This window comes from Lycium ferocissimum, unplaced genomic scaffold, assembly GCF_029784015.1.
Source record: "Lycium ferocissimum isolate CSIRO_LF1 unplaced genomic scaffold, AGI_CSIRO_Lferr_CH_V1 ctg1166___fragment_2___debris, whole genome shotgun sequence".
Taxonomy (NCBI): Eukaryota; Viridiplantae; Streptophyta; class Magnoliopsida; order Solanales; family Solanaceae; genus Lycium; species Lycium ferocissimum.
Window position 1 is genome coordinate 12354 of NW_026713951.1, and position 12647 is coordinate 25000.

At 32.9% G+C, this 12647-nt stretch overlaps 1 protein-coding gene across 1 annotated transcript; it reads right to left on the reverse strand.

Annotated features, from left to right (window-relative positions):
- Window positions 1-211: 211 nt before the first annotated feature.
- On the reverse strand, window positions 212-1099 carry LOC132041779 (anaphase-promoting complex subunit 11). The gene has a single exon (XM_059432476.1). The coding sequence runs from the start codon at window positions 770-772 to the stop codon at window positions 518-520; it is 255 nt and encodes an 84-aa protein (XP_059288459.1). The 5' UTR covers window positions 773-1099; the 3' UTR covers window positions 212-517.
- Between the last annotated feature and the right edge of the window lie 11548 nt (window positions 1100-12647).

Consider the following 12647-nt stretch of genomic DNA (forward strand, 5'->3'; position numbering starts at 1 on the left):
GCAACTTGAAAGTGTAAAAACCCTGTTACACTACCAGTACCAGCATAAAGAAATTAGGCTGATACATACACAATGGGCTTACACAACTCAAAAAACATACAAGAAAACATCAATTTGGAATGAGAAGAAAAGCCCTAGAATTGCACAGCTCAAGAATTAAAGCCAGCCACATCTCCAGACCCAAATGTGCATACAATTTGAATTGAAAAACATCTGTGCAACCCCCTGCAAGCTTTCTCAGTCTAGCTCGTCGCACGAGGTTTGCCTAATGCGGTTCAGTTCTCTTGTGTGGTTTGCGGTCTATTACACTGGAGCGGGGTTTACCCTATGCACTCCCGAAGGATAGCGTGTTTTTTTTTTTTTTTTGTGCAAATAAGCATAGCTATACTTTCTAAAATGTTGCAGCATCACATATATCAATACATAATACCTAAACAGAACAGAAGAAAACTAGAACTCTTCACTATTTTTGGGAATAATACAACGAAATGGCCACAAAGGTGCAGCTAATTTTAGCTCATTCTTTAAACTGCCATTCTCGACGACACATGGGACAATGAGGTTGAGACGTTTGTGAGTTTACCCACTTTAGGATGCAATGAAGATGAAATGCATAGTTACAAGCACCCCAGATTAGTGGGCAATCATCCCCAGGGAGTTTACCATCAGGACAACAACCATCAAATGCCATCCTACATATCCCACAAGTTTCATCTTGAGCATCCCATGTCCATGAAGAAACAGCATGCCATTGCAATATCTTCACTTTCATTGCCACGTCCCCAATCGACTTCGCATGACATGAAGAACTAGTTCGGATTGGGAGAAGAATTTGGATTCTTCACTTTGAATTATGAACGCCTAATGTAACACCTGCCCGAAGGGTAGCGATCGTGGGTTCCATTGTCAACAATAAAAGAAAATGTTCAAGCCACTATAAACAAGGTTTCAGTGAGAACTCTAATGCAATTGTAAATATATCTGACTGACTGACAAAAAACAATAAGTCAGAAGACGAATTTATTGTTATCACTTTAAAACAAAGTTCACTAACTCAACATCTTTCATAAGAACTTCTACCTTATCCAGAATACCCAAATCAACAGGGTTGATTTTTTTTTTCTCTCCCTCTTTTACTTTTCGTACAGCCCTACAACTTTATAAAATGCTTAGCATACATTGAAATGGATTAATAACAATGATTCAGCGGGGCCTTGTGGGATTGAGGGACAGCCTCTCTACCTCCCATGGTAGGGGTAAGGTCTGCGTACACTTTTCCCTCCCCAGATCCAACTTGTGAAATTACACTGGGTATGTTGTTGTTGTTGTTGATTCAGCGGGGCTTCTATATTCTCTTGCAGACTCAAGAAGGTGATAATATCGTCAACCCTAACAGGTATGAGCACCACTGTCGCCTTCGCCCGATAATTTCTCCGACCTTTAGAGCCTTAACGATTACATGTTTCACCTTTGAATCCATTTACTCTTATGTGTACCCAATGAAGAAAAGAATTTATGATATTACAACATGATCATAGTGTTCTGTTTTTCAATAACCGTAATGTTGGGGCCAGCTTTGCAACATGATTATAGTGTTGCCTTAGGCAGACTTAGAGAATAACTTAGAATGACAGCAATTGCAGTGAAATCTTCAATGAGATGTTCTACAATTAAGTACACTACATGAGTACAACTGGATCTCCATGAGCCTGCCATTACGAAGGCACGTCTTTTTCTCTGTTCTATAAATTCTAGGATAGAGATTACTGGACTACTATTTTTTTATTTTTTATTCTTTTGTGAGGTAAAGGTAACTAGATTACTGCACTACTATTGCAATTTTTGACAAAGAGAATAAGATGTCATAAAATAGCACATGAGATTTGAGTTTTCCTAATCATAGGCGGACTTTGTTGCGGACCATAATTGTATTATGTATGTCAATATGTGTATAAAAATGTACTTATTCTGAATACGCTATCTTTATCCCAAGAGAAAAAGAAATAAAAATATTCAAAGAGCGGGCCGAAGGAAAAACATGGCTCCCACCCCTGCTGTACAAGTAAAAGAAGATCACAGCGACAAGTCTTGATACTTATACAGATCAAACAATGTTACTTGTAAAAGTACAAAGAGTGGCAAATATGAATAAATCACCTAGTGTTTTTGTCTCTGCTAGGATTTAAACCTGAGACCTCACGGTTCTTAACTCACTTCATTGACCACTAGGCCACACTCTTGGGTGTTGCTGACAAATGTCACAATACTAAGACACATTTACCCGTACATCTCAACGTAAACACAAAGCCACAGTTACATTTTCTTCTTAATATCAAATTAAGAGAAGTAATCTGTATTCTTACAAAAAAAAAAAAAAAAAAAACTTCAGCCATGAAACAGCCGACTATTTGCAGGTTTACAGAAGAAACAAAAGCGAAGGGATCCGGCATCAATGAGCACTATTACTGGTTCTAATGCACTCACCAAGTTTTATAAATCCACAAACACGTCTGTTTATATATAACATATAGATACACACACATTTATAAGAAAAGAAAAAGAAACAAACCTCATGAAGGAAAATATTCACAAAGAATTTTAACACTACTGAATTATAATAATCTAGAGCCTTAAGGGGTGGTTTGGTATGCTGGACAAGTATAAAATAGTTATTACTGCCTGATCCTTGTTTGGTTACTAATCTTGGAATAAGTTATATCAGGATTAGAAATAATAATGGGATAAGTTATTCCCGCCAGATGGTGGAAAGATAGTATTAGGATTAGTTAATCATGGATAAAACAATAAAAATGATAAAAATACCCCTAAAGTCCCTCAAACCCTTTGTACTAAATAAGGTGAAAGTTATTTTGTAAATAAACTTTTTTTTAAAAATTATGCAATGCATTTTTAATCCAACAAACTAAACAATTAAAAAGAATTAATACCAGAATAACTAATCCCATCCCAGCATAACTTGTCTTCAAACCAAACATCCCTATGGGTGCATTGAAATGTTGACCTACTATGACAAAAATTACTACCTCGAAAGTTTAACTCCAAAAAGAACATGTAAGATAATAATGAAAATCAAAGATAAACCCCTCCTAACATCTAGAAACCACATAAATCGAAAATCACCTAGAGATTAATTCGATTTTTTTTTTCGGTGTTCGTTTTCGGGTTTTCGGTTCGGGTTCGGTTTCACCTTTTCAAAAAATTTCGGGATCTCGGTTCGGTGTTCGGGGTTAGGGTTCGGTTTTCGGGTTTCGGTTTAAGAATTTTATGTTTTTAAGACAATTTGGTAAGGTGTTGCATATAAGTGGGACAATGGATAGTTACATTTATGTTATTTTCACCAAGCAGGATTTTGGGGGAGTTTAGAATTTGCAATGGCATCGTCTATTGGAATGAAACAAATGATTATGAAAATGATGGTTTCTCTCAACTTTTTCATTTTTTTCTTTTATTATGAAGAAAGAATTCATATGCAAAAATGGATTTTGTAACTTCCCCGATCAATAAATTGAGTAGAGACTAGTCGCCTTTGATAGTTTGTGTTAAAACAAAATTAGAGATTGAAAAGTTTTATATCCATACATGCTTCCTTCGAATTAAGAATAGTCTTCTTCTTTCTGGAAATCTTATACACTTGGGAGTCTTTGGTTATTGAAAAAACAATTGAAAAACCGAAACCGAACCGAACTTCAAAAACCGAAACCGAAATCCTAGTCCTAACTAGTTGGTTCGGTGTTAGTGTATTCAAAAAACCGAACCCGAAATAGCCAAACCGAAGTATGAGAAAACCGAAGGCAAGAAAGACGAACGGACTAGAAACTACTCCACAGAGATTTGACTAATACCAAGAATATCAATTAAGTAAGGTTTATAAAAGTAGAAACTCAATTTCACCGGCTAAATGAAATCGTCTGTTCTTCTTATGAGTCTTTTCTTTATTTATTTAAAGCTAAAAAATGGAGAAACTTACATAAATATAACCTTCGGCCATCTAGTTTACCATACATGGCCGAAGTATACATTCCGTATACACTTCTTAATCTCGTTTGGTTATTATATACTTATCCTATAATTAGTTATTTTATTAGTTATTCAACCCTTAAGGGGATAAAATAACACCATAATCCGGTGGATTAGTTATACGGCGATTTTATCTTCACAGAACCAAATTTGGGATAAATCAATTTTAATATGATTATTTATCCTTATCCCTTGTACCAAGCAAGCCCTTAGGCTATACAAGTAGTGTATAGGTATGTATATTATATGTCTAGGTATGTATAGTATATTTAGTATAAACCGTACACTACCGGTACACAGAGTACATATTTTGTAAACTGGATGGCCGACTGTTATTTGGCTATGATTTGCCCTTTATACATAAGATAAAAGTTAAAGCAAGGATATTCAATCTATTGTAGAGAAATATAGCAGAAGAAAGGTAAATCGGGAAGAGACCACGCTGGCCAAGATAGATTAACTAAGATCTAAGATTCAAGCTCGAAGAAGAGAAGCTTTGGAAAGGAGAACTTTGTAATGGAAGAAGACTCTCTTGAATTGGCTTGAATTGAGTTACAATTGAGTTTTGTATGGGTTGATTACAAATGCCTAATGTCACTCGTATTTATACTTGTCTAGAGATGCTTCTAGATATTATTCTAGATACATCCAAAGAAAAATCTAGTTACTCTTATCTCCTACCACTATTCTAAACTATCATGATATTATTCTAGATACAAAAGGATCAGATAATTATCCTCAACTATAAATATCGATATGTGTACAATTTCTAGACATTTATAAGTATATATATCAAAGATATTACAATATAACTTTTTAGAAACTCTTCTAAATATCTATGATATTTTTCCTTCCAAAAAATTAACTTTAATTTTTCACATCTATTTCGACTTGCAATTCAAATTGCCAGAAACACGCATTTTTTCTATTTTCAGTGAAAATGATATAAGCATAAGTTTTTCAAACCAAAATATAACCTTAAAATATGAATGATGCCTTCATTAGCTCGGACTTGTTTAGTATTGAATTGAAATCAAGACAAAAAAAAAAATTCAAAATGGCAGCAACCTATTTTGGTCCTATACGTATTACTTTGAACATAATAGGACCTTTTTGTTTGAAAAAAGTGAACATTTTTGGTCAAAAGAAAAGAAAGCAAACAAATCAGAGCCTCATTCAAAGCCACCAACAACAATAGCTGTGGTAAGACTACAAGATTCCTTCATTCTTAATTAGAGATTTTGAATTCGAGCGTTGGATATGACAAAAATCCTGTTAGAAAGCATTTTTCTCCTTAATGGATCTTACACAGTGCGAATTCGAATTAGTTAGGGTTTAATGCGGGTACCAAACACCACATAAAAAATCAAAAAAAGGATAGTCACTCAAAGCCTAAATTGAACACACATGAAGAGACGGTAAAGTAGGAAGAGGGAATTAAACTAAACAAATAAATTGTGGTGTAATGTTATGATCCAATGTTTGAAGCATAAAAACGTCGGTATAAAAATCATGATTTGTCAATATATACACTAATACAGAAAAAGGTCAAGTTGATAGATAGACCCTCAAACGCCAATTAAACATTTCTACTTTGCTAGGGATAAATTACACTTCAACTTGACAGTAATATGTATCTCATGAACACAAAAAGTAAATAAATCAAACACGTGATTTCAAGTGCAAATATTATATTAAATGATCGATAAAATAAAGACATGTCATTAAAAAAGTACGTGTCATCTAAAAAATAGGAAAACCCCCAAAAGATGTTTTTCTTCACTAAATTAGATGACCTAAAATCTAAATAACCTGAAAATGATGAAAGCACAAATGTTTTTTCCTAAAAGGTTGATATTTTCCTCTTTACTATTACATCTATTCATATGTGCTCGCCGTTTGAGTATTCCTATGTATATGATAACATTAACATTTAGACAAAAAATGTCCCTTAATCGTTAAAAGATCCAGACATACAACTTAAAAGGACGCGTTGAGGATTATAGACATGTTTGTATATACTTGATTCCTTTAGCCAAACTCAAACCACTTATTAAGAGTAGTTCTTCAAAAGGTCCAATTATTGTAATTTTTTATTAAATCTTTTAAGAGCTATGTCTGATGTATATATTCAATAGTTGAAACTGCATTTTCTACAAAAGAGAATCACATATTTAAGTGTCATTATTGTAATTAACGTTTTTATCTACAAAATGTTACATAAATTAATAGTTTATAATTAACGAAGTATAACGGATTAACGGGTGTAATCCACTCTTCTAACTTCTAAGTTGATGATCAAAATTTTATATTTTTTATAAGACTAAATTATGCTTCTATAGATATTAGTTTTCTCATGCTGAACATTTTAAAAATTATTTGATTGATATGATATGTTTGTTTATTCACCGCTCCATTCACAAAGGCGTAAAAACAGTCGATGTTGATAAGATTAAGCTGATCAAACAAGTTTATAATTAATCTTTTATTTCTTTAGTGAAAATTCATATGATTTTTCAAACCTAAGTGAATTTTTTATTTGAGAGTTTTTTTTTTTATTGTTTTTTTTTTATCCCCAGTGACATTTTAGCTTATCGATGGTATACCTTTTTTAACCAAGACTAGTTAAATTAAACCACAATCACTCTTGATTTTGTCATGATGATGTGATATGTATCTCTTTATGTAGATGCATGTAAGCAAGTGTGCGCGTACATGCTCAATTATCAATTGGAAATCAAACTTTATATGAAAATGTTATGATAAGATTGATGATACTAATGGTGGAAGGTATTGGTTTGACAAATAAATTCTAGGATTGCATAATTGGGTTAACAACCAATACATAATATTTGAGGATTATAGCGAAAAGTTATAAAATAAAAGGCTAGTGATTCATAAATAAAGACAAAGTACAAATAAAATTATGGTATATAAAGATGTTGGCACCTTATTTTACATGATCTTCTTCGAGTGAATGACTCTACTTTCCATTATTTGCTTGAAATTATGACTATAAATTTTTAGATTGAACTTTTTTGGGAAATCATTCGAAATTATGTATCAACGGTTACTCTTCTTATGAACCCTGATTCGAAGCAATCAATCATTATGTTCACAATGAGTTGTTGGTGAAAGTTAATGAAAAAAATTGCAACGTATGATGACACAGATGCTATTGTTAAGTGTTCACAATAAATGGTTCCTGTAACAAGTATCGAATTCATGTTCAAAAAGGTTATCATAATTACTTGATTGTCAAATTTTAGTCCCTTGTTATGCTCGTGTCTCACTTTTCCATTTAAATTGTTCCCTTTGCCGATTGATTTGGTCATACTCAATGTGTTAACTTGTGTCAAGGTTAGCCTTTTATGCTACATAACCATTATGATATTTCGTCTATTTTTATTTTATTTTTTAAAATTACTCTTGTATAACTTATATACACGTGTTAATTAGATATGAGAGTGACAAGATGTATATAATTGTGCAAAGTACGTTATGACTTCAACTACCACTTATTTGCTTAACGACAAATGTTCGTCGTGAAGCTTACCATTTGTCAATTGGCATCTAATATTTGGTTCACGAGAGATTCACTTCGTATTGTCGTTTGAAGTTCTTATGGGTGTGTTGTGTGTATGAGTCTACTAAAACTCATATGCATATACTATAATTTTGTCAATTTGACAAAAAAAAAAAATTAGTGTATAAAACTACTAATTAAGAGACCTCACTTATAATTTTTCAAACTTATAAAACGTTTTATTTGATTTTTTTTTTTTTTTTAGTTTATCCCCAAGGACATTTTAGCTTATCGATGGTACAACCTTTTTTAACAAAAACTAGCTAAATCAAACTACAATCACTTGATTTTGTCATCATGATGTGATTTGTGTGTATCTCTTTATGTAGGTGCATGTAAGTGTGCGCGCGCACACATGTTCAATTATCAGCTGGAATTCAAACTTTATAAGAAGGTTATGATAAGATTGAGAATATTATTGGTCGAAGGTATTGGTTTGCAAAAAAAAAACATAGGATTGCATGGTTGGGTTAAGAACTAACACATAATATTTGAGAAGTATAGCCAAGATTTATGAAATAAAAGGCTAGTGTTTCATAATCAATGGCAGAGTACAAATAAAATTGTGGTATATAAGAGGATGGTGCCTCATTTCACACGATCTTCTTCCATTAAATGACTCTACTTTCCATTCTTTGCTTGACTATAATTTTTTAGATTGAATTTCTTTGGGCATTCATTTGAATTTGTGTCAACGGTTACCCTTTTTATGAATCCTGGTTCCAAGCACCAATCATTATGTTCGCAATGAGTTGTTGGTGAAAGTTAATGAAACAATTTGCGACGCGGGACACAAATAATGCTATTGCTAAGCGGTTTTCACAATAAATGATTCATATAACAAATATTGAATTCATGTTCAACAAAGTTATTATAATTACTTAATTCTCGAACGGTAGTCCCTTGTTATGCTCGTGCCTCACTTTTCTATTTAAATTGTTCAATTGTATTGATTTGGTCATACTTAATGCATTAACGGATGTCATGAGACTGTTAGCCTTTTATGCTACATGACAATTATGATGTTTCGTCTTTTTTTTTCAATTAATCTTGTATAACTTATATACACGTGTTGATTGTATATATAAGCGACAAAATCTACAGAATTTCGGAAAGTACTTTATGACGTCAACCACCACTTATTTGCTTAACTACAAATGATCGTTGGGAAGCTTGCATTTGCCAATTGACACCTAATATTTGGCTCACGAGAGATTCACCTCGTACTGGCACTTGAGATCCTTATGAGTGGTGTTGTGTGTACGAGTCTCAATTAATCTTATATAACTTATATACACGTCTTTGCTTAGATATGAAAGCGACAACATGTAGATAATTTTGGAAAATACTTTATGATGTCAACTGCCACTTATTTGATTAACGACGAATGTTCATTGGGAAGCTTGCTATTTGCCAACTGACACCTAATATCTGGCTCACGAGAGATTCACCTCGTATTAGCGCTCGAGGTAGTATCCAAATCCTAACTCGTATTGGAGTAATAATTAAGAGACCTTGTACAACAAAAATATATATGGTCAAAGCACAATTTTTTTTATTTTTTTAAAAGGAAATTAACAAAAAATTATCAAAAAACACAAAGGGGAAAAAAAAAAAGGAGAAGGAAAGTAACAAAAATAATATCAAAATCAAAATAGATAAGAAAAAGGATTGAATCTTTAATACACAGACGAAACCACGAAAAAGCGTACGTGGTACACTTCTCACTTTCGTAACGCTGACTTTCAACTCAATTTTAACCGTCCATTTTTTATCCAACGGTTCAATCAACCCGTCAGATGTACACATGAATAACACGACAATATGTCTCAGTTCAAAGTCCCTTTGGTCTTAAAATTACAAAGTTAGTTCAAAAATTGATGAAAAATTTCAGTTTTCCCACTTCAGTTCAAATCACCCCCACAAAAAAATAATTATAAGTTTAATTATAACAATTATTTGCTAGATTTCTTACACTTATAGCCTGATTTACTGTTGGATCTCAGTTTTAGGGGTTCCAAACTTGCAATTTCCTTGTTGGTTGAGCTAAATTCTTGTTTTTTCCAAGTAAGGAAAAAAAGGAAAGTTAGGTTTTTTTTAAGTTTGAATTTGGTGAATTTTGTTGGGTAAGTGCTAGTTTTTTAATTTGAGTTGTGGGTATGGGAAATTTGATGGTTTCTTGAAGATTGAAGTTGATTTTTGTGTGTTAAAAAAAAAGGAAATTTTGGGTTTTTTGAAGTTTGGATTTGGTGAATTTTGTTGGGTAAGTGCTAGTTTTTTAGTTTGAGTTAGTAATTTTGAGTTGTGGGTTTTGGAAATTTGATGGTTCTTGAAGATTGAAGTTGAATTTTGTGTGTTATTTGAAGTATTGTTATGTTATTTATAGTAAAGATGGGGTTTTTGGTATCTTTGGTTGTAGGTTCAGGTCCTGATTGAGAAATTGGGGGACAAATTAGGGTTTTGGATTTGGAATTAGGGTTTTGTAATTGGGTGTTTGTAGATTGTGTAGAAGAAGAATTTGAAGTTTTCTTTTGAAGAATAGAGGGTATAGAGACATGTTTTATTCACAGTTCATATTGGCCAAAAAGGGGCCTTTAGGAACTATATGGATTGCAGCACATTTGGAGAGGAAACTAAGGAAAAATCAAGTTGCTGATACCGATATTGGCGTCTCTGTAGGTAAGTTATCCGTCTGTGATTATTCGATTGTTTACTGTGACAAGCTGCCTAATGATTTACTGTATTTTAGAATACTTGCTTGCTAGATGGTTTTCATGGTTAAAGTATATATGTAGCAAAAGTAATAAGAGAGTATGCAATTGGAATAAGAAAGGATATGACCAATTTACAGCTTCAACCTGTCGATGAAATATGCCAAGTGAGGAAGCATTGTTTGGTGTTCACATCAAGTTATTCATATTTAGTTTCTGAAACTGTCTTTAATCCTAGAAACTGTTATAGATTTCGTAGAAAGCAGGCAAAAGTTTGTTTATTAGTGATCAACTATATCAGAAGTATGAGATACATGTAACAAACTGAAACAAGGTCCATTTGATTTAAGGAAGAAAACAAAGGGGAAAGAAGTTCACAGTTACCAGTTTTAAAAAAAAAAAAGGGGAAAGAAGTTCGGCACATATATCCCAAAGTTTGTTGTTTCCTTAGGCTGAGTATGATAGCAGGCCTTTAGCATCTCTAGAGACTGCTTTGTTTTATGTAAGTTATGGCTACCTCCCCTAGAGGATTGGAGACCAGGTCATAGTTCTCGTATACCTGTTGAGTTATAGTTATCTACAGAAGAATTGGCACTAAGAGCGCAAAAATGATATGTAGGTTGACAGGCTGTAGCCAAAAAAAAAAAAAAGGGGGGGGGGGGAAGACGTGTCAACAACTTTGTCTTCTGTCTACTCATTATTTATTAACTAATTTGAATGAAACTTGAATTCTGAGTTCCTAGCCAAAATTGACAAAATAAAATGAAAAAGATTCCAATCCTTCCCCTCCAAAATGGGATTTTAGTGAATAACCAAATTTGATACTCGGGCTAACGGTTAAGTTGGTAATTTTTTTTACATCTCCCCCTCCTGGAGCCCAGGTATTATATATGCCTCCACTAGTATACTTGCCCACCCTTTGCACGGTCGTAAAAAATAATTCTCTTACCAATACAAAACCATAGACTTAATGGAAGAAAAATGAAAAATAAAATAAAAATTTGATGTAGATAGTAAAATAGAAGTATAGATATTAATCCACTCATTTAGTCTACAATTCTCCCCTGTTTCATTCTATATGAAGGTATTAATGTTTGGTAAGTCAAACATTTTTGTCTTTGAGTACAATTCAAACTTTTTATTAATTATTTTGAATCATTAGCTATATTGAACTCGTGGTACTTTTCGTGTAATTTCAAATATATAATTCTATTTTAAAAAAATTAAAGAATCTATACCTTAAGTCAGAGTTAACTGTAAGTGTTTTGACGTGGAATCCCTTCACATAAATTGAGACAAAAGGAGTAATTATTTTTGTCAAGAAAATAAAATCTTATGATATAACTGTGCAGAATGTAGAACTAACATGCTAAAATGCATAGAACTGTAGATATACAAAAAAGTAAGAAAGAAATATGGAAAGAAAAAATAGAAAAGGAGAATAAGAACATAACACATACTCCCTCCGTTTCGAAATGTTTGTCTTACTTCCCTTTTTAGTCCGCTTCAAAAAGAATGCCTCTTTCCGTTTTTGACATTTCTTTAATTTCAAGTTTCCAAGTGGCATGTTTAAGACCACAAGATTAAAGGACATTTTGGTACATTCCACATGTCTTTAATTTAAGACCACAAGATTAAAAAATCTTCTTTACTTTCTTAAACTCCACGCCAAGTCAAAACCAGGCAGACATTTTGGGATGGAGGGAGTATTCGTTAGCCTAAAACCTTTCTCTGTGGACATCAACTTGATACGCAAATAAAGAAAATCAGAATCCACAAGAATTAAAATGCCAAAATGAAAGTAAATTTTAAATTAATTAATACATGAAGGCCAATCATAATAAGACACGTGGCTTTTTCAAATAAAAAAAGGGAAAAGGGTCAAATATACCCCTCTACTTTGTTTTATTGTTGAAATTTGTCCCCCCTTATACTTTTTTGTCATTATAGCCCTGCCGTCCACCAAAGTTCTAAATATACCCCTCATTCTAATGGACTGGACACGTGGCAGCCTTTAATCAAAACACCCAACCCACAAACTAAAAACACCATATCCAAATAAAACCCAAGATCCAGCTGACCCATTTCCCCTCTTAACCACACACTCCTTTACCTTCTTCTTCTAGCTCATCCTCTCCTCTTAATTTTTTATGCACCACAAATCTAGATTTTGTCTTTGTAAAATACGAATGGAAATGAATGAAATTAGCAGAGAAGAACAGAATTGGGAGCTGGATTTACAACACAGAGAAAAAATAAAAAAAACAAGCAAACAATGTTGTACAGCAATGGAAGAAGAAACTACATGGGTT